Source organism: Thunnus thynnus, chromosome 20, assembly GCF_963924715.1.
Source record: "Thunnus thynnus chromosome 20, fThuThy2.1, whole genome shotgun sequence".
In the NCBI taxonomy this organism is placed as follows: domain Eukaryota; kingdom Metazoa; phylum Chordata; class Actinopteri; order Scombriformes; family Scombridae; genus Thunnus; species Thunnus thynnus.
In genome coordinates this window covers 640,568-664,303 of record NC_089536.1, presented here as the reverse complement: position 1 = coordinate 664,303, position 23,736 = coordinate 640,568, and the positions used below count along the sequence as shown (strand labels likewise).

The window sequence follows — 23,736 nt, the reverse complement described above, 5'->3', positions numbered from 1 at the left end:
TTTTCATAAATCACTGCTATTGGTCACCCTTTACGTCTGTCTGTGGGCTTTACAAATATTTTCCCAATGAAAAATATTAAAAAGAGCTTGTGACTGAATCTTGTTACTCCATTGGATCCTCAGACTGTCGCCAAAACCTCATAGCTCCACGCCGCCTCCATCTTGAAACAAGTGCCGCACTCAGAAGAGCGGAAGAGTGAAGAGGTGATTTTGTCGTACTTCGTTTGAGGTAAATAGTTCAATAAAATGTTTTCAAATTAGCCCTAGGTTGTTGTAAACTCAGTTAAAACTATGCAGTGTACCTGTTTATTAAATTTAGCTATTAACACTTATTAGAAAACTCAGTTAAAACTCTGTCCTCTATTGAAACAGCGATGATAAATGAAGAAAGTTAGCCGCTAGCTTGCTGAGTCTAGATAGCAAGCTAATATTATCGATCAACCGCTACTTAAGATTGTCATCAGCAGATGTAACCTTATGTATCATCAGTGTTGTATAGCACAGATTACAGATGTGTCGTCTAGTTTGCTAGATAAAAAACTTCTTACATCAACATGATGCTAATTTAACCTGTTGAGGCAACTTAAGCTGATATGACTGTTTTTTTGTTTGTTTGATTTTTTATTTTTACAGCAGCAATGTCTGTGTCCCTGGAGGAAATGTGTGCAATGGTCAATGTGTCATATGAGGAGGTGAGCAAGCTACGGCCAGTTATAGACACAGATACAGACAGTGACAGCACAGATGGAGAGAGTGACAGAGCAGAAGACCCAGAAGTAGGGAGAGGTGATGCCAGCTCAGAGAGAGGATGAGGAGACACAACTGGAGAGTGTAGAGAGAGAGGAATTTGAAGTGGACACAGGTAGCGTGAATAAGGTCATAATGATTGATGAGTTGTATAGGAATTGATATTACAAAGTATAAGAGTTATAATGAGTGTTGAGTGGATAGATGAGCACATTTCACAGCAGTAGTTACAATGGATAACAGACACACACTAATATTATTTTGTTGTTGTACTTTTTGGGGCTGAGGATGACACAGTTGGAGGAAGAAAGCACAACAATGAAAGTAATTGGACAAGGTGTGTGCAGAAAAAGAGAAGAATGATGGGACAGCCCTACATTGGGAGGATCAAGGATGAAGAGATTACCAAGGAGACCCGAGTTATGAGACCAAGATGCCGGTCAGCTGCATGTGTGAAGTCCTCCAAGCATCACTACAGTAAAATTGGAGAGGCAGACAGGGAGAAGATCTTTAAAAGCTTTTGGGAGAACATGAACTGGGAGGAGAAACGAATGTATGTGCGTCGTTTGGTAGACGTCACCCCAGTACAGAGGAGAAGAGGTCTGAAAATTCAAGAAGGTCATCTACTCTTGTTTTCATTTTGAAAGTTGATGGGCAGAGAAAGACGGTGTGCAGGAGTTTGTTTTTGTCAACGCTTGCAATAGGAGAATGTTCTGCTCTTCACTGGGTGCAAAACACAGAACGTGTAACACCTGCAGTCACACCTGCAGACACACCTGCATTCACACCTGCAGTCACACCTGCAGACACCTGCAGCCACACCTGCAGTCACACTTGCACTCACACCTGTAGACACACCTGCAGTAACACCGGCAGTCACACCTGCAGACACATCTGTAGTCACACCTGCAGTCACACCTGCAGACGCACCTGCAGACACAACTGCAGACACACCTGCAGTCACACATGCAGTCACACCTGCAGACACATCTGTAGTCACACCTGCAGAGACACTTGCAGTCACACCTGCAGACGCACCTGCAGTCACACCTGCAGACACAACTGCAGACACACCTGCAGTCACACCTGCAGACACACCTGCAGACACACCTGCAGTCACACATGCAGACACACCTGCAGACACACCTGCACTACATACCTGTGAGTATTGTATTAGAAAATATTTTAACTAGTATTATCCACAATAGTCTTGCATTCAGTTAGCCCTGTTGCTGTTTTGTACAACCTGCCGTAACTTCATTCAACTGCAGAAGAATACACAGCATTAGTAGAAAGTCTCTGGTTGTTTGCAATGCAAAAGCTGCAATGCACGGCTGTATAAAGAACTGGCTGAGGAAGTACAGTGTGTTCTTGATGCAACAAACACCAAGTCTGTAAAGGTTAATGTTTGATGTATTTGAGGCTTGAGACATGGGAGCGGAGAAGAACGCAGGCGAACCACGGCGGGTTGGAGTGCAGTTTAGTCCAGCATTTGCTGTCTAGTCATAGCCAATACTGTCCTCAATAGCCTGTTCATAGCACTTCACCTTTTACAACTAGACATTTTGGCCAATTGTATTCTAAAACAGGAAAAACTAAGCGCACACATAGCTACAATAAACTTTGTAACCAGTAAGTTGATGATATGACGTGGCCGTTCTAATCAATGACGGACAAAACACGCATCTCGACTTTCACTGGTCCAAAACCTGGTAACTCTATTTGAGCTTGATTTTGGTAAAATATTAATAATATAATGACACATTTCAGTATCTGACCACATATAAAGACATAGTATCAACTGTGAGGATGCAGTGTTCAATTATTTAAAAAACACAGGGTTTTTCCATTTCCTGAAAATTAAGGTTTTTAGACATAGAAGGTTTGAACCCGACAGCGACGATATAGAACCTTTAAGCTTTATTTTACCACATAAACCTCATTAAGATCCAAAATCTCTTTTGCAAGAGTGTCCTGGCCAAAACAAGCAGCAACATACTGTTTAAGAAAAACATGATAAATACAAGTAATACAGACAGACCACTTGCAGCATTAAGAATGAGGAATGACAAAAATAAATAAAAGGAAATAAATATGTACAACTTTAAAAGGAGGCGTCTCTCTGTTATAAGGTAGTCACGCCCCCTCATAACTCTGTTCACAGGAGAATAATGGATGAAGCTACAGCTAATCTGAATTAGACTCCTCCTGTTTTCCTCTGTCAGATTATTGCTTTCAGCAGTAGCAGCTCATGCTATCAGACCTCAGCTTAGACTACAGTGAACTGTAATTGTTAATGCTGGTCTGAGGTAGGGATGCCCCCTGAAACCTGGTTCTGAATTGGATCCAGTATTAAACAGTTAAAAACCTGAGATAAAAATATAAATACATTATAATCCTGTTCTGGATATATGATATTATTTAAATAATCATTTAAAAGTAGTAAAGATTATTTTGTAATGAAAAAGAACTGATAAGGAGTATTGATGAGAGTAGTATTATTGATAGAATCCTAATGAAACTGATCACTAGTCTGAGGTCAGTACATCTGATCATCATGTTGACACTGAGCTGACAGAGAGCAGCAAACTGGTCTGTTTACACTGTTAATGTGAATGATTAAATATAATATACATACAGTGTATTGTAACTCAAAACTACTACTACTCCTGCTTTCTCTTGTAGTGTGAATATCCTTAAAGCTGCAGATTGTCTCAGTTTGAAGCAATGAGCCTCCAGGAACAAGCTAACTTCTCTACCCTTTAGGATGCCGTCGTCCTGGATAAGTTTACAGTTCAGTCCGATGGAAACCAGCGACTATCACTGTGACAGAGGAAGGAAAATATTACTGTCATAGATGATGTCACCGATGGACTTACCTGAGCAGGTGATCTCCATGATGGAGGAAGAGGAATCTGATGATGCACAGTCCCTCAGTGTAGGTCCAGAATGAACACAGTAAAAACTGATCTCCCATACAGATCTGTATGAGGCTTCATCTCTGCTTCCTATTGAAACAGCAGAGCCACAGTCCAGATCTCTGCAGACTGCAGCTGCTGCCTTCAGGGTCCAGTCAGAGTACTTCACTGGTCTCCACTCTCCCTGTTTCACCTCCAGTGTACCTGCACAGCGACTGGGTCCTCCCACCAACCTGACAGGCTCTGAACAAAAACAAGAGAGTCATCAGTAAAAGAATAAAGTGAGTTTCATTAGAACAGAAATGAAGCCAAATCAAAGCTGCAGCTCCTCTTCTACCTGAGCAGGTGAGTCCAACAGCTTTGCCAGGTGAGCAGGTGCTTCTAGCTGAGTCTGATCTTCCACAGTCCAGGAGAGCAGACTCATGGCCTCCACACTGGAACTCTTTGGTCCACATCGGAGCCTCCACTTCTCCATAGAGCGCCCCCTGGAGGACTGAAGGAGCCCCACAGCCGAGCTCCCTACAGACCACCTCTGCATCCTGCTGGTCAAAGTCAGCTTCACACACTGAGGACCACGACTGCTCAGACTTCACCTCCAGTCTGCCTGAACACAGACTAGTCCCATCCACCAGCCTGACAGAGTCTGGAGAGAGAGAACCATCATTAGTTTGGGGAATATTTACCTGCAACATTCATACCAATAAAGCTTTTTTGAATTTGAAAGTAAGAACAGATTAGAGAGTGAGAGAGTGATTTGCACTTCAGGGCCACCGTACAATCTGCATTGTCCAACATGCAAAAATAATTAACCACCCCAACCTGACCCGCAAACCGCCAACATTGTTTTACCAACCGTGTTCACTAAACACCGGTAGGCTCAGTGAGCTGTTGTTGGGGAGCAATGAGCTGCGGTTTTGATGTGAAACGTGTGCTTATTACGACCTTTGGACTACCGACAGGAAAAAACAAAAGGGGTAAGTTGTGTTCTGCCGTCGCTCTGGAGCTTGTTTTCTGCTCCTTTGTTGAGGTAATAATGTTTTAGCTGTGTGTGCTCAGGAGTGGACGACTAGTCATTGCGGGGTGTTTTATTGTGAAATGTGTAGTGGTTGATGGAGGCTAGTTGCTTCATTAGCTGGAGAGCTGATATCTGTAAGGTGTTTCTAGTCGGAAAACGCGGTTTTTGTTGTGTTGTTATGCTGGTCATTTGTTAACGTTAGTGGGAGAGAGGCAAGGCACTCAGGAGCGCACAAAGACATCACTTCTGTTACATTTTCGTGGAAAATCTGGCCCGGGTCCTTCTCGTAGAAATCAGTCCACAGGATGTTACAGACAACAGAGAAACTCAGGGAAGGTCTAATTTTTTACATCACATTACTACCAGTTCACTCACTGGCAATAAATAAACATTAATACATGTAAATTGCTTCACAATCCTACAGATCGTCGCTGTCGGGCGGAAACCTCGTATCTAGACATTTCGTCATTTTTATTTTTTTTCATAAATCACTGCTATTGGTCACCCTTTACGTCTGTCTGTGGGCTTTACAAATATTTTCCCAATGAAAAATATTAAAAAGAGCTTGTGACTGAATCTTGTTACTCCATTGGATCCTCAGACTGTCGCCAAAACCTCATAGCTCCACGCCGCCTCCATCTTGAAACAAGTGCCGCACACAGAAGAGCGGAAGAGTGAAGAGGTGATTTTGTCATACTTTGTTTGAGGTAAATAGTTCAATAAAATGTTTTCAAATTAGCCCTAGGTTGTTGTAAACTCAATTAAAACTATGCAGTGTACCTGTTTATTAAATTTAGCTATTAACACTTATTAGAAAACTCAGTTAAAACTCTGTCCACTATTGAAACAGCGATGATAAATGAAGAAAGTTAGCCGCTAGCTTGCTGAGTCTAGATAGCAAGCTAATATTATTGATCAATCGCTACTTAAGATTGTCATCAGCAGATGTAACGTTATGTAACATCAGTGTTGTATAGCACAGATTACAGATGTGTCGTCTAGTTTGCTACATAACAAACTTCTTACATCAACATGATGCTAATATAACCTGTTGAGGCAACTTAAGCTGATATGACTGTGTTTTTTTGTTTGTTTGATTTTTTATTTTTACAGCAGCAATGTCTGTGTCCCTGGAGGAAATGTGTGCAATGGTCAATGTGTCATATGAGGAGGCGAGCAAGCTACGGCCAGTTATAGACACAGATACAGACAGTGACAGCACAGATGGAGAGAGTGACAGAGCAGAAGACCCAGAAGTAGGGAGAGGTGATGCCAGCTCAGAGAGAGGATGAGGAGACACAACTGGAGAGTGTAGAGAGAGAGGAATTTGAAGTGGACACAGGTAGCGTGAATAATGTGTTAATGATTGATGAGTTGTATAGGAATTGATATTACAAAGTATAAGAGTTATAATGAGTGTTGAGTGGATAGATGAGCACATTTCACAGCAGTAGTTACAATGGATAACAGACACACACACTAATATTATTTTGTTGTTGTACTTTTTGGGGCTGAGGATGACACAGTTGGAGGAAGAAAGCACAACAATGAAAGTAATTGGACAAGGTGTGTGCAGAAAAAGAGAAGAATGATGGGACAGCCCTACATTGGGAGGATCAAGGATGAAGAGATTACCAAGGAGCCCCGAGTTATGAGACCAAGATGCTGGTCAGCTGCATGTGTGAAGTCCTCCAAGCATCACTACAGTAAAATTGGAGAGGCAGACAGGGAAAGATCTTTAAAAGCTTTTGGGAGAACATGAACTGGGAAGAGAAACGAATGTATGTGTGTCGTTTGGTAGACGTCACCCCAGTACAGAGGAGAAGAGGTCTGAAAATTCAAGAAGGTCATCTACTCTTGTTTTCTTTTTGAAAGTTGATGGGCAGACAAAGAGGGTGTGCAGGAGTATGTTTTTGTCAACGCTTGCAATAGGAGAATGTTCTGCTCTTCACTGGGTGCAAAACACAGAACGTACACAGAAGCATGCAGCAACATGCCACAGAGGTGAGGCTCATGACTTCATGAGGAGTTTTCTTCAGGATCTCCTGAAGGTGCCCTCCCACTACTGTAGGTCATCAACATCGAAACAGTAGCTGGAGCCAATCTGTCACACCTGCAGTCACACCTGCAGTCACACCTGCAGTCGCACCTGCAGACACACCTGCAGACACACCTGCAGTCACACCTGCAGACACACCTGCAGTCACACCTGCAGACACACCTGCAGTCACACCTGCAGTCACACTACTCTACACAGAGAGCCAGAAGATCAAGGAGATGAAATACAAACACCTCCAAGACCTCATGGAAGTCACACCCAAAGACTTCCACAGCTTTAATGACAACCTGGAACACTTGGAAACACAATACACACACACTCAGTCACTCACATACAGTTATCTACACACACAAACACACAAAGCGATACACTGTTAATAAATTGTTGATGATTGTTGGTTTTTGACACATTGTTGTGGATAAATGGATAGATACATTGTTGTAGGAAGTTGTAGATAAACTGTTAATGTTCATTGTGTGTTTGTTATTGTTAGTGCAGCATCGCTTCATTTGATGATGGACTACCTGAATGTTTATATCTATTTAACATGAATTGATGTATTTATTTATTTACTGTCATCACTGTCAGCTAATCTGAATTAGACTCCTCCTGTTTTCCTCTGTTAGATTATTGCTTTCAGCAGTAGCAGCTCATGCTATCAGACCACAGCTCAGACTACAGTGAACTGTAATTGTTAACGCTGGTCTGAGGTAGGGATGCCCCCTGAAACCTGGTTCTGAATTGGATCCAGTATTAAACAGTTAAAAACCTGAGATAAAAATATAAATACATTATAATCCTGTTCTGGATTTATGATATTATTTAAATAATCATTTAAAAGTAGTAAAGATTATTTTGTAATGAAAAAGAACTGATAAGGAGTATTGATGAGAGTAGTAGTATTGATAGAATCCTAATGAAACTGATCACTAGTCTGAAGTCAGTACATCTGATCATCATGTTGACACTGAGCTGACAGAGAGCAGCAAACTGGTCTGTTTACACTGTTAATGTGAATGATTAAATATCATATACATACAGTATATTGTAACTCAAAACTACTACTACTCCTGCTTTCTCTTGTAGTGTGAATATCCTTAAAGCTGCAGATTGTCTCAGTTTGAAGCAATGAGCCTCCAGGAACAAGCTAACTTCTCTACCCTTTAGGATGCCGTCGTCCTGGATAAGTTTACAGTTCAGTCCAATGGAAACCAGCAACTATCACTGTGACAGAGGAAGGAAAATATTACTGTCATAGATGATGTCACCGATGGACTTACCTGAGCAGGTGAGCTCCATGATGGAGGAAGAGGAATCTGATGATGCACAGTCCCTCAGTGTAGGTCCAGAATGAACACAGTAAAAACTGATCTCCCATACAGATCTGTATGAGGCTTCATCTCTGCTTCCTATTGAAACAGCAGAGCCACAGTCCAGATCTCTGCAGACTACTGCTGCTGCCTTCATGGTCCAGTCAGAGTAACTCACTGGTCTCCACTCTCCCCGTTTCACCTCCAGTGTACCTGCACAGCGACTGGCTCCTCCCACCAACCTGACAGGCTCTGAACAGAAACAAGAGAGTCATCAGTAAAAGAATAAAGTGAGTTTCATTAGAACAGAAATGAAGCCAAATCAAAGCTGCAGCTCCTCTTCTACTTGAGCAGGTGAGTAATAGCTTTGCCAGGTGAGCAGGTGCTTCTAGCTGAGTCTGATCTTCCACAGTCCAGGAGAGCAGACTCATGGCCTCCACACTGGAACTCTTTCGTCCACATCAGAGCCTCCACTTCTCCATAGAGCGCCCCCTGGAGGACTGAAGGAGCCCCACAGCCGAGCTCCCTACAGACCACCTCTGCATCCTGCTGGTCAAAGTCAGCTTCACACACTGAGGACCACGACTGCTCAGACTTCACCTCCAGTCTGCCTGAACACAGACTAGTCCCATCCACCAGCCTGACAGAATCTGGAGAGATTTTATTTGATTTATTGAATGGGACAGTGTGCAGTTTTAAACATTAAAGATGCACTGCACCAGAATTAGCTCGAAGCTCATTTGCATCCATAGTCCCCCACAGTCAAAACATACAACAGCACAACAACAAACAGTACAAAGCAAAAAAAAAAACAAAAACAAAACACATTGAACACACCATACAAAATACAAAATACAAAGCTACACACAACAGCACATCACATACATGTCAATTAGAACTTAATAATGTAAACTAGACTCAGTGGTCACACAGCTGATTCGGCTTTGGTTGATTTTTTAATTTGGCCTTGAATGTACTGATGGAACTGCAGCTCTACATATCATCAGGTAGGACGTTCCACTGAGTGGTGGTTTTCACAGAGGAAGCTGACTGTCCAAATGCAGTGTGATGAAATGGTCCAATCATGTATAGAGGATATTCTGGTGGATCTAATAGAACTTACTGAGCATGTGTACGCAAAGTCACATAGTGGAGGAGGCCAAACCATCAAACATTTTATAAACTAGGCACAAATTTGAGAATAATCTAAAATTGTCAAAGCTCAGTAAATTGTGTTTCTCCAGAACCCTACAGTGATGGAAATGCATTGAGTTTTTGTCCAGAGTTTTTAGAGTCTGTTTGTATAAGGACTCAAGAGGTTTTATGGCTGTTTCTCCAGCCTGCCCCCAACATGTGATGCAATAACACATCTGGGAAAGAATCATATCGGCGTAAATATCTTGGCTGCAAAGAGAGACAGTTTCTAATATGTCTAAAATTTGCTAAGTTGTACTTTATGGTTTTAACTGTTTTTTTTAACACGTTTCTCAAAGTTCAAACTTGGATCCAGTGTCACACCAAGATATTTAAAATCAGTAACTTTGTCAATTTTTTCACCTTTCATGAGAATATCAGCATTATGAGGTTGTACCATAGTCTTAGAGAAAAACATACCTTTTGTCTTGTTTACATTTAGACTCAGACATGATTGATCAAGCCAATGTGTGATCCTTTCCGATGCAATTGTTAGCTTAGCAGCAGCTAAATCAGCTGTTTTTGCATGTGTGTACACAACAGTGTCATCTGCATACATTTGTAGCTCTGTATCATGACACTGTTGAGGGAGATCATTAATATATAGGCTAAATAATAGGGGACCTAACACTGACCCTTGTGGAACACCCATTGTGCACTTCATGTTACTGGACAGTGTGTCACCAACTTTAACACATTGTCTCCTATTAGATAAATATGAAGACATCCATGCCAGTGCTCCAGATGAGAAGTTAAATTTAGAGTTTCGATATTAAAACATCATGATTGACTGTGTCGAATGCTTTACGCAGATCTAAAAATACAGCAGCAACTACTCCTCCTTTGTCAAGTCTTGATTTAATTTGCTCTATTAAGTGCAAGGTAGCAGTTTCAGTGGAATGATTTGCTATAAAGCCAAACTGCATACAATGTAGACCAAAATTGCTTGTATTATGAAGTGTTGTCAGTTTTTTAATGACAACTTTCTCAGCAACCTTTGAGAGTACTGGCAGTATACTTATTGGTCTGTAGTTACTGGCTTCAAGGTCTCCAGATTTAAAAATATGCGTGACGATGGCACATTTCCAGTCATCAGGAAAGGAGCTGTGTTTAAAAGATAAGTTAATTAAATGAGCAATAGGGGGAGTTAAAATATCTTTGTGTGATTTAACAAACATGGTGTCATATTGGAAAGCATCTCTACTTTTAGAGCTTTTTAAGGAGCTGATGCTTTTGTTTACTTGTAACTCATTAGTTTCTAAAACCTGACCTGTAGCATCTATAGGAACAATATCCAATTTTTCCTAACTCATTTACAGACTCAAGAAAAAAATTATTAAAGACAGAAGCAACAGTAAGATGATCTTCAATTAACTTTCCCTGTACTTTGAGTTTAAAATGTCCTAAAAATTTTGGGTCCCTCCTTGTGAGATTATAAATGTTTTTCCAGATCAATTTACTGTTGCCTTTTACCTCATTCAAAATATTGAGATAAAAACAAGGTTTAGCTTCTCTTCGCTCTCGGATAACTTTGTTCCTTAAACCTTTATAAATCAGCATGTCAGTGTCTCTTCTAGTTTTAATGGCCTTCCTTAGTGCAGCATCTCTAGATTTTATTAGTTTCCACAAATTTCATTAAACCACGGTAAATTGTTTTTTTTTTGTTGTTGTTGTTTTTTTTGTTTTTTTTTAGATTTTATCTGTATCCTCACATTAAATCTTTCCCTCACAGAGTTGATTCTCTGAGTAAAAGTATCACAGCCATAGTCCAGATTATCAGAGGACAGAACATCATCCCAGTTAATTTCATTGGTAAATTCTTGCTTAGTTCTGGGTATGCATTGACGGATCATTGTCTTAGTTGCTGTGGTCATAAATTTACTTTTAGTCAGTTTTCTGGCACATAGGGTCAGGTTATGATCTGACAAGCCAGTGATTAAATTATAACTTTTAGTTATTCTTTCTGGTTTGTTAGTAAATATCAGATCGATTTGTGTACTGGAGCATTTTTCAATCCTAGTTGGGCCTTATCTAGTTGTTCTAGTTGGAATTTCTCTGTGATCATTTTTAGTTTTTACCTTAGTTTTATCCTCTCAGTTCACATTAAAATCAGCCATAAGTAATCATTCTGTGTTGCACTCTTTCAAGACTTCTGTGAGTTGATCATAGAAAGTGTCATCTGCAGAAGAGGGCCTACAGATACCTATGATGTTAAAAGACATTTGTTGGGGTAACATTATTTTTAACATGAACTCCTTCAAAGGCAGGCTCAACTTGGCTCTCAGTTGGCTGCACTGGAGGCTGGTGTTACTCCAGGTGCCTCGGCCTTTGTGTCGGAAGAAAATGGATTCACTGCCTGAGAAAAAACACTAAATAAACCCTCCTGGGCATCTGTTGTCAGGTGAAGGCTTACGGTCTTTCTTCTTCTATTTGACCCCACAGGATATGACGATGTCTGACTCTTTAACCGTGCTGGAGGAACTGACCGACGGCATGTCTTCACCTTCCCAGGACCTCCACCAGGGAGGCCTCTTGATGGGTCGAGAAGCAGGGTCTCCTTCCCGGTTCCTTCAACAGCTCTCCAGTAACATTAATCAGAAGAAAATGTTCCTGTGTTAGTCTCTCCTGCTGTTGAGTTTCATAATGAGAGTAGTAATTCACAATGAGTCGTAGTAATGAGATGTCCTGCTGGTCACTCTTACTGATCGGCCTGAGCACTTCCCCATCGATGCACCCTCTAATCTCTCCGTGTACAACAAGAGCTACAGAAACCCTGAGTTCCTCTTGATTGGTGATTCAATGATTAGGCAAAAACTACCAAACTTTTTTTCCAGGGCCAATTTTCGGACATGTTTGAATACATCCCTTCCATCTTGGACCTTCATCCTACTGTCCACACTGTGATTCCATGTTGGTACAAATGACATTAAGCTCAGACAATTAATAAAACTTCAACAGGACTTTGAAATACTGGAAACAGCTGAAAGTCTAGTGTGTCTTTTCTGGTCTGATCCCCACATTAAGGGAAGGCTGTGAGTGGTTCAGTGGTCTCTGTAGCATAGACCAGTGGATACATGATTTCTGCACTGCAACTTGTTATGGCTTCAATAGTTGTTCTGACTCATTCTGGACAAGGAGAGATCTCTTCAAAACTGATAACCTACATCTCAATAGGACGGACAAGTCTACTAGAAACAAAGCTCATCTCACACATAAGTGTCCTACCTACTGACTGACTATCCCCACATTTAGCTCTTAATCCTCTCTCTGTATTTAGCATCCCAGTAGTTACCAACAATAGGTCACAGACCTCCCTCATCGATCTGTCAACAGGAATAATCTTTCCTATGTTCACTGCTGCCTCTGGTGGCTGCTGTTAATAAATCAGGAAACATTAGCTTTGTTTCACACAATGTTAGATTATTATTCTTCAGATCTTTTATTTGTAATGACCTCATTGTTTCTAATAACCTTGACTTTTTTCTGATAACAGAAACTTGGCTATCTGAGGGTGACAATGTCTGACTTGTTGAATATTCACCACCAGTTTCTCCGTCTTCAGCCCAGAATAACCAGTCATGGATGTGGTGTAACGATACTAATCTCATTTTCATCTTTTGAAAGACGGCTCTTTGCCTTGAAAGGGCCATTAAAAATTATTTTCATTTTATTACGAAGGCCATTCAAGTCCATAATTGGTTTTATAGATTAATTTTCTGATCTTTTCTCTTTTATCATACCTGAGTCTGACAATATTCTGATTTTCTTATACAATAGATTAAAAGAAAGTACTAACCAGCAATAAAATAACTTTACATCTAACTGCAAGAATCCAAAATTGAAGTGATGTTTAACAGCTTTTAAAACTTGATATCTAAAGATTAATTCTGACACCAGCAGATCAGTGTGGTGTTAACATGTATCACTGTTTGATGATAACAGACTCTTTGCCTACCTGAGCTGTTGACACTGTTACAGAGGTTGATGTTGAGGTTGGCAACGATGTCCAGGAGGAACGAGGAGTCGATGACACTGAACATGTGAATTTCATCAGGATCTGAGGCGATGATCCTCAGCTGAGCCTCGTTTACATTCTTTACACCTGAGAGAAAAATGTTAAAACTGAACCATAAAAACTTAAAATAAGAAAAGAAAACAATTTGGTTGGAAAAGTAATAAAATTATTGTTTCCTGCTGCTTAATGCTCCTTAATTAAACCTGAATTGACAGAACATGTTGATGGTTGTGCATTTTTAATCCCATTAAACAGAAATCATATGTCCTTCATTATCACTACCAAAGCACACCACATATTTAGATTTACATTCTTCCTTCTGAGCAGCAGATTGGTTTAATTCATTTCAGCCCATTATTAAAAGACTTGATTTAATAATGTAAGACATTAACTGATATAACCTATAAATGCAGTCATACACATCATCTTAAGAGTCTTGCTAACTAACGTTTTCATTGTAGCAAAATATCATGTTTAATTCATATTAATGTCACATTATTCTTTCATGGTAAAATAATGTAGTTTCAGAGTTGCAGAGAGAAAGTCAATCACCAATAGTGTAGATCTCAATGCCGTCGTCTCTCAGGTGCTGTGAGTGGAGGGATACGTCGTCCTGAGACTCTCCATCAGTAATCAGGATGAGAATTTTTTGGGAGTCTGAACGCGTTCCCTTATTGGGTTGAAACAAATCATATTGGATGCGCCTCAGAGCTCTTCCTGTATGACAGAAATAAAGAGGCTTTAAAAGATACAGAGACTTTATTTCACGTGTTGCTTGTTCCAGACATAAAGGTCCCGTTACTTTGTTCATAGACTGTTAGGTGACTGACAGCTGCAGCACTTCAACACCTGTGTAACAAAATATCTGATTCTTTGATAAAAAGTCAAAGCTAGAAGCCTGTAGACATAAAAACTGAAAGAGAGAAGTTAACTACGACTCCCAAGATGCATTTCAGTCAGAAACATCCAATCACAGAGCTTCAAATTCTATTGTGAGACTTTTATTTGTATTATTATAATTATTATAATCACTATCACTATAACAGCATCAGCAGTCTGTGATATATAACATTATACCATGATACTATAACAATAATGTTATATCACAATATTAATAATCATAAGACTATTACAATAACAGGATATTTGTGAATGAAATTCACTCTTGACAGATCAAGAAAACTGTGTCTGCTAACAAATAACATCTTCAGAACAGACTTCAGATAAAATTAGTAAAAAGTATTTTCATTTATGGTGATTCCAGAAATAGTAGAGTTTCAACAGAAATTGGATAAATGATGACGGTATTTTCTATTATTGTTACAATCATAATATTAATAATAATTATATCTGAAGTCTGTTCTGAAGATGTTATTTGTTAGCAGACACAGTTTTCTTGATCTGTCAAGAGAGTGAATTTCATTCACAAATTGCTGGATATATTCAATATATTCTATACTATAAATACTTCAAGTATTTCAAATACTGACAGACCTAAATACAGAAAGTAAATATATTTGGATCTAATCAGAGTCTCTGTCTCAGTCCCTCACAGTGCAAAGCTGGTGTGGATCAGACAGCCTGCTGTTAAATTACCTGTGTAGTAGTCGTAGTCTTCTCCTTCCTGTGGCAGGTTGGCTATGGCCTCCAGTAGGGATTGTTTGGTCTGGTGGGTGTTCAGGTCCCACTGGGTCACTGAACTGTCAGCGTACTGAACCAGACCTGCGGTAAAAACACAGAAATGTGTGAAACTGACACACTGGCCCAGCTTTTGATTTTAAATGATAATGAGAATAACAATGATAATAATGATAATTGTTGGTTTATTACTGTTATTACTGTTATCTTGTTGTCATCGTTGCACCAACACTCATGCACACATATCACATGTCTCACACACACTGATGTCTGTACTAATCTGCATATGCATAGAGGGTCCAAAGGACTTTAAGGACCATTCCAGCAGTTCAGTCCAGTAGGACCAACAGGCTAACAGGCTAATAACCCCTGAGTCTACTGTCTGACTCTGGTACATGACTTTAGAGTCTCCTTCCTGGAGGAAATGGACATTGACACCATTGTTGGAGGAGTTGGAGCGAGGCAGTGATGCTGTGGATGAACCAACATGACAAAGTTGTGCATCCCTCCTAGCTAGAATGTTTTGTTCAGAAATGCGGTGTGCTTCACAGAGTCTGTTCAGTCAGAACATCTGTCCTGCTAACTGATCCAACACGAACCTACACAGAAGGAATGTACAGTATATCTCCACCATGGAAACCAGTGTCTCGATAAAAGATTGTTTTACAAGCTGAATCATAATTACTATGAGTTATAAATGTGTGTTTCAGTAGATGAAGCACTGAATTTTAAGGTAGGTGTATCACCTGAGCATTTCATTTTGAACATTTTGAGAATTCTGCAAGTTAATACAAAAGCTAAAATATGTCTGCATGTTTTGGGAAATAACTGGCAGTAATGGAGGCTGTATGCAGACAGCAGTTATTTAGCTTAAACATATAAAACCACTGGTATGGTCCTTTTATCCTCACATCAGCCATAACCTTGATTACTCTGGTTATCATGTCCCATTTTACTGCTTTGTTGCTCATTTTGAATTCGGGACCTGCACCTGTATTTGAATATTTTAACATTGTGCTGTAAAGATTTTAGTATTTTGAGTACTTTATACACAAGCAGTAGTAGTAATAGTACCAGGAGCAGTAGTGTGAATAGTTGTAGTAGTAAAAATATTACCGATCTGGACTTTGTCAGGGCCGATGTCGAAGTTGTTGACTATTTGAGTTAGAAAGGACTTAATGTTTTCATGGTCTTCAGAGGTGATGATCCTGGATTCACAGACCAACAGCACGATGTCAGCCTTGGCTGTGCTTTCACACTGAGAACCTGGAGGAAAACAGAGGATTGTGGGATACAATACACAAGAGACCAGATATAGAAGCAAGACTAAGACTGTGTCTGAAATCACTCACTATTTACTACAAAGTTCACTCTATTTACCCTCCTCCATTTTGTTTCAGTGTCTGAATTCTGTGTGTAAATTTATCCAACATTTAGAGCCTCAAATGTTCCACAATGGAACAAAAAACATGTGTTCATGTCATGTACACTACGTCCTGCAAACAATCCCACAATGCCATGCGTTGCATTTTATAGATCTGATATAGATTTTATAGAAATCAGCGGTGTGCAGCTCTACAGCGAGCAGTGATGACGTCCAAAATCTAGATTTTCACTTTTCAATGCTAACATTAGCATATTTTATTAGTTATTAGTTTTGAGGGTATATGATCATAAACCAAAGTGGATTCATTGTCCAGCACTGATGGAGGTGCGGGTAACGTCCTCCAGCTCCTCCTGGGGGATCAGAGGCGTTCCCAGACCAGATGAGATATATTCTCTCTTTTTACCTGTTGGTTGGTGTTTATCTTCAGCCTGGAGTCCTGCAGAGAAAATCAGAAAAATTAATATTTATATTGTTGCAGAGCTGTGAACTGAACAAACACTGTGAGGCTTTGCAGCAGCTCAGAGCTCATCTCACTGAAAACACACAGATGTTGAAGTCGATGCTACAAAAAATTATAATTTGTGTATGAAAATAACATGTTAAATTTTCAGTAACTAGAAAACGGAGCTACTGCAGTATGAGGTACTCTCATCTGAAAATAATCCTCATTATAAGACAAAAATGAAGGAAAAACAAACGTCTCTCTTTGCCTGGTCAGTCTGAAACTTTAAAACCTTTTTTCTCGACCTCACTGCTTCTACTTTCTGCTTCTTCTCTGAAGAGCAGCAGATGAGATGAACACATGAACACAAGCTCAACAGACGCTTCATACAGAGTTAAAGGAAAACTAACATGTTGGTTTGTTTCCTGTCTGATCGTCTGACTGCTCGTGTTTCTGACCTATCAGCACTGGCGACTGGTCATTAGGGCACAGCCCCACCTGCTGTCACCACAAAGAACTGTGCAAACAAATGATGTTATCAATTTTTAAATTTTTATCTGCTATCTGCTGACAGACACAACTGTGAAATATTTCAAATGACGCTGTAGTGGGGCTACAGCGCGAGCTTGGAATTTACAATCAGCAAAAAAAAGGGGAGACTTTCTTAGCTACACCAGCTAACTTGAAAAAAATAAAGTGGATTTCATACTCAAGCACAGGGTATAAACTCTTTATTTTGAGGAGAAACTGGAATTAAAGTGCCTCGGAGCCCACCAGCCACGGAATACTGTCATCACTCAAACTGCTGGTAAAATTAACCGCGGGTTTAACGTGGTGAAGTTTGCCGGGAGGAAAAGCCGCCATGCTGCCCTTTTCTGAGCCGTCTGGTGAGTGAAAGTATATTTTATCATCCTGCCTTGGTAGTTCTGGTCCGTGCATTGGCCATATCGTTGTGCTGGATCGATTGATAAAGATGGTGACAAGTGTCATTGTGTCCATGCTTATCTATTGAGGTTGTCGTCATAAAGTCACAGAATGCATTAGTATCCTTAAAAAGTTGCCTTTGCACTTTGTTGTGGTGTCGAGCTCTTTGCTGTTCGCTTATAGCCCTGTAGGCTCATTTGTTCTGAGCTTGGTTGTGTCGGCTTATGACAATAGAATATCGTATTCTTAATTAATCAATATTACAGAGAGGTTGTGCTGCAGTGATGCGGTCACACGCCTCGTTCCTGACCGCATCATTGTCGTGAGTCAACCAGCCAACTTCATCTAATGCTTTCTAGAGATCGTAAAATTTCCCAAACTGAATAAATACCACACATATAAACATGAAACTGCTTTGCTAGCTCAATCTAGTTGTAACTAAGATATCAGTTGAAAAAATCGTCTTTCCATGGTCAGATTTAGCGTCCGCAAACTTCACATATATTTTTAAGCTAGTAGCGCCATGTCACCGGCACTGAGCTGATGGAGGATGCTGGAGTGGGAGCTGAGATAAACTCTCAACTGAAGGGGAAATGGTTAAGTTTTGCTGTGTATGGGGGAGCTGGGTAACGATAAAGAGTGGAGAAGGGTTCAGGTTTTTCAGTGTAACTTGTCTCACAGTCTCAGAGTTCAGTCCACTCAGTAAAGGGTCCGTTTTGTTTTCCCCACAACTCCAAATCAGTTCAATCCAGTTCAATCCAGTTTCCCAAACATAAAAGAAAGACAACTCAAAACTCCGATCTGGGTTTTCACTGCAGATCCCCCACAAAACAAAACAAACCACAGACACTAGCAAAGCAACACAGTACATAAAATAAAGCCAGCAGAAACGTCAGATAGGTCGGACCACCGTGTTTAACTATATATCTTCAAACGTTACAGTTACGGCTGAAAATGACAACAGAAAAAAACAAGTTTGCCAAGTTCACAGATCTCTGCAATTCAAATCAACCACCAGTCGTCTACCCAGAAATTACTTGTTGTTGTTAGTGTGACGTCACAGTCTGTAGTTATGATGAATGGAGGAGTAATATTTTAAGTGATTAAGTTCTTTTTATTTGAACACGGCTAGGTGTGTTGTCATACTGATTTGAGGGTGTTCTAAATGTCTAGTTGACCAATCAGATTGCTGGGTCGGAACTACCTGTTGTATAATTTAGGCTTGTGACAGTGGTGATGTAACTTGTGTCATTTCTCTCTCTCTCTCTCTCTCTCTTCCTCTCTTTATGTGTACAAGACCTGCTAGAAGCCACTTTGTTGTTTAAAGTGTTTTGTGGAGCCATGCATGGACCCATAACATGTTAAAAAAAACTCATCAGTAGTTTTCCTGGTATGTAGCCTATCTATTGAAGAAGTCGGTGCTCCACCAATTTTTTACATATAGAAACACCACCGACTATCAGACATCTTTTTAGTGATGTCACCATGTTCACAGATCTCAGATTAACTTGTTGAGTACGATGTTGTTATTACTGATAGAAATGATGAACAAAACTATGAAAATAAACCAGAATTATGTTTTAGTGCAACAGACTGGTTAATATAGAGTTAACCAACAGACTGGTTCATGTAGAGTTAACCAACAGACTGGTTCATATAGAGTTAACAAACAGACTGGTTCATGTAGAGTTAACCAACAGACTGGTTCATATAGAGTTAACCAACAGACTGGTTCATATAGAGTTAACCAACAGACTGGTTCATATAGAGTTCACCAACAGACTGGTTCATATAGAGTTAACCAACAGACTGGTTCATATAGAGTTAATGCAACACAGCAGCTCAGAATGACTTCAATACCCAGAAATCCTGTGTGGTGACATCATATAACCACTGTGCTATTTAAAGACTGTATGTGTGATGAGCAGCTTCTCAGAACTGAAGCCTCTAACCGCAGGTTAAAGCGTCAGTTCACTGGAATTATTTCACCTGATTTTGAGATATCGGCCTTTTCTTCATCATCGTCCTCAGTACGAGCTCATGCTGTGCAGCCAGACTTTGTTTAAACTTGCAGGACTTTATTTTAAATTCTAGATGAGATCCCAAAGTTTTCAAAAATACCCAAACTGTCTTCTGAATTTTGGGGAAATGTGTCTAAAATGATGCAGCAGCAGAAATGTAGATTATTTCCATCTGATGGAACAATGCAGCAATAAAAACATGGAGCCTTTTTGAGGAATTCACTCATGAGTGAATATGAACAACATGATAGACAATATGTCCGACGCTGTCAGAGAAAAACCTCTCAACTTCATCTTGTTCATGTTAAAACGTCATGTTCTGCCTCCTGCACGCTCTACCCAGACGAGTGTAGATGCAGTAGTGTGTGTGTGTGTGTGTGTGAGTGTGTGTGTGTGTGTGTGTGTGTGTGTGTGTGTGTTTGTATGTGTGTGTGTGTGTGTTTGTGTGTGTGTGTGTGTGTGTGTGTGTATGTGTGTGTGTGTGTGTGTGTGTGTGTGAGTGTGAGTGTGTGTGTGAGTGTGTGTGTGTGTGTGTGTGAGTGAGTGTGTGTGTGCGTGAGTGTGTGTGTGTGTGTGTGTGTGAGTGTGTGTGAGTGTGTGTGTGTGTGTGTGTGTGCGTGAGTGTGTGTGTGTGTGCGTGAGTGTGAGAGAGTGTGTGTGTGTGTGTGTGTGTGTGTGTGAGTGTGTGTGAGTTTGAGTGTGTGTGTGTGAGTGTGTGTGTGTGTGTGTGTGTGAGTGTGAGAGTGTGTGTGAGTGTGTGTGTGAGTGTGTGTGTGTGTGTGTGAGTGAGTGTGTGTGACTGTGTCTGTGTGTGTGTGAGTGTGTGTGTGTGTGTGTGTGTGTGTGTGTGAGTGTGTGTGAGTGTGTGTGTGTGTGTGTGTGTGTGTGTGTGTGTGTGTGAGTGTGTGTGAGTGTGAGTCTGTGAGTGTGAGTGTGTATGTGCGTGAGTGTGTGTGTGTGTGCACGTGAGTGTGTGTGTGTGTGTGCATGAGTGTGTGTGAGTTTGAGTTCATCAGTAGTTTTCCTGGTATGTAGCCTATCTATTGAAGAAGTCGGTGCTCCACCAATTTTTTACATATAGAAACACCAACGCCTATCAGACGTCTTTTTAGTGATGTCACCATGTTCACAGATCTCAGATTAACTTGTTGAGTACGATGTTGTTATTACTGATAGAAATGATGAACAAAACTATGAAAATAAACCAGAATTATGTTTTACTGCAACAGACTGGTTCATATAGAGTTAACCAACAGACTGGTTCATATAGAGTTAACCAACAGACTGGTTCATATAGAGTTAATGCAACACAGCAGCTCAGAATGACTTCAATACCCAGAAATCCTGTGTGGTGACATCATATAACCACTGTGCTATTTAAAGACTGTATGTGTGATGAGCAGCTTCTCAGAACTGAAGCCTCTAACCGCAGGTTAAAGCGTCAGTTCACTGGAATTATTTCACCTGATTTTGAGATATCGGCCTTTTCTTCATCATCGTCCTCAGTACGAGCTCATGCTGTGCAGCCAGACTTTGTTTAAACTTGCAGGACTTTATTTTAAATTCTAGATGAGATCCCAAAGTTTTCAAAAATACCCAAACTGTCTTCTGAATTTTGGGGAAATGTATCTAAAATGATGCAGCAGCAGAAATGTAGATTATTTCCATCTGATGGAACAATGCAGCAATAAAAACATGGAGCCTTTTTGAGGAATTCACTCATGAGTGAATATGAACAACATGATAGACAATATGTCCGACGCTGTCAGAGAAAAACCTCTCAACTTCATCTTGGTCATGTTAAAACGTCACGTTCTGCCTCCTGCACGCTCTACCCAGACGAGTGTAGATGCAGTAGTGTGTGTGTGTGTGTGTGTGTGTGAGTGTGTGTGTGTGTGTGTGTGTGTGTGTGTGTGTGTTTGTGTGTGTGTGTGTGTGTGTTTGTGTGTGTGTGTTTGTGTGTGTATGTGTGTGTGTGTGTGTGTGTGTGTGTGTGTGTGTGTGTGTGTGTGTGTGTGTGAAGCTGATTTTTGGGTCAGCGGTTATGGTTAGAGTAAGTCTTCAGGAAATTAATGTAATGTCCCCAGAAGTGACTCAGGACAACATGAGTGTGTGTGTGCACGGTCAGAGCTAGGCACAGATATGAGGCCTAAAATGGTCGCTAACTTTATTGTTTTTTTACATCATAATGTCGAACAAAGTTCCAGCGTCACTGCATAATAAAGAGAGAAAGTAAGAAGAAATCTCTCCTTCTGCTCCGGTTTACAACTGTCTTAAAACTTTAGTTGGTTTAAGCTGTTGCACTAATATCAGAGTGTTGTGTGAGTGAAACTAAGAGATATATGAGATCCTTCTAGTTTTATACTGAAGTATTATCTCTCTTGTTAAAGTGCTGTTTTAATAATGTGTGTTTTAAGATACTGTTTTTGATAAGACTTATTTACTTTTTTACTTTCAATAGGAGCATCACTAACAAGTAACGACAACACTTTGGCGGACCTTCATCTAACCAGACCTTTTCCCATCAAGGCACGATTATGTGACTAGCCCCGAGTTACTAGCAATAAAAGAAATGTCTCTCTTCTTTTTACCATTTTGATAATATTTTTTATAAAGTTTTAGATAACAAGCTTTTTATTGTTTGTTGAACATTTCATCACTGTAGTTTAGAGACTTTCCACTGTGAAGACAACAGGAAGCTGTTTGTACTTGTGGTTTTCAGTACGTGTTGTCAATGCAGCTCATGTTGCACCTGAGACAGGAAGTGGAGGCCTCTTTTTGAAACCTAAAGACATATTGTGGTGTCTCGCACTTGAAAGCTGACGTGACATTTGCCCTAAAAAAATTCACCTCTGTTCCAACTTTCTTGTCATGTCTGCTCACACTATCAAACTGTCCTGTTACTTTATTTGGTCACTAAACTCTGAGTGTTGCTGATTGAGTTTGTAACATGTGATGATATGATGTGACTGTTTCACCAATAAGATTTTTTAAATTAAAATATGATCATTTGTGTCCTCTGTTGATGAGAAAAAGAGCTGATTTTTTTTCCTCCAAAATAACAAGAAACAGTTGGTAATATAGGACTGTGTGTGTGTGTGTGTGTGTGTGTGTGTGTGTGTACTTGTATTCGTACCCTTTGGGGACATAACTAAAGTCTCCATAACGTAAATCATTACATCATCACAGTATCTGACGGCTGCAGTTACTTCTTACTTTACAGATTCTACATTCAAAACACAACACTGTTGTCAGGTGAAAACCTTGTATCTCCAAATGTCAGATTTTGCAGAAACTCAGTGAAACAAACTAGTTTTAATTTGATGACTGGATGCATTTTTGTCATCACAGTTCAACTTATTACAGCTTACATGTAAACACATCATTAAACTAAATCGTCATTAAATTCTGTGAAAAGAAGCGATGTGAAACTATCAGGACTGAACTGAAGATACTTCACTACTTTTTACTGATAAAGTTTACCGTCAGTGAAGTTTTGAATGCAGGATTTTACTTAAATTCAGTATCTTTACAAAGGAGTTTTAAACCTTTCACACATCCATCATTAAAGCAGAGTCCTACCTGAACTCCACAGCAACACCAACACCATCAGCAGGTGATCCATGACCAGGTAGACCGTCTGTCCCTGTCTCTGTCTCTGTCTGACGGACTCGTCAGCTCTCCTCTGCTAATAACATGCTCTGTTTCCTCTTTTATCTCATCAACCAGGAAACAAACTAACTGATGAGCTGCGTCTCAGAACTGAAGCCTCTAACCACAGGTTAGTTTTGATTTTAGTTACAGGAAGAGGCTCAAACACGTATATTTCATGAGAAAAAAAGTGTTTCACAACAGTCAGTCCTGTATGTGACAGGACATGCTCTGCTGTTGCCATGGTAGCAGATGTATACTCTGTAATCTCACATCAGATGCTCATCAGTTAGTTTGTCCCCAGACGCTTTCCTGTCACATTAAAACCTCTAAACTTCATTTTGTTTGCATTAAAACAAACTGTTTTATGTAGTTCAGGAAGTTTGTGCAGCTGATTTTGAGAAACACTTTGAGA

The 23,736-nt window shown here is 40.1% G+C and overlaps 1 protein-coding gene across 1 annotated transcript in view; it reads right to left on the bottom strand.

Annotated features, from left to right (window-relative positions):
- Positions 1-23,295, bottom strand: part of LOC137172584 (collagen alpha-1(XII) chain-like) — a 55,320-nt gene extending 32,025 nt beyond the window's left edge. Inside the window, exons 1-7 of the mRNA XM_067577092.1 lie at positions 23,253-23,295; positions 16,600-16,719; positions 16,013-16,228; positions 14,855-14,980; positions 13,811-13,975; positions 13,199-13,345; positions 8,020-8,301 (exon numbers count right to left, since the gene is read on the bottom strand). Coding sequence (XP_067433193.1) covers positions 8,020-8,301; positions 13,199-13,345; positions 13,811-13,975; positions 14,855-14,980; positions 16,013-16,228; positions 16,600-16,719; positions 23,253-23,295 — 1,099 coding nt within the window. The remainder of the gene's footprint in view (positions 1-8,019; positions 8,302-13,198; positions 13,346-13,810; positions 13,976-14,854; positions 14,981-16,012; positions 16,229-16,599; positions 16,720-23,252) is intronic.
- Between the last annotated feature and the right edge of the window lie 441 nt (positions 23,296-23,736).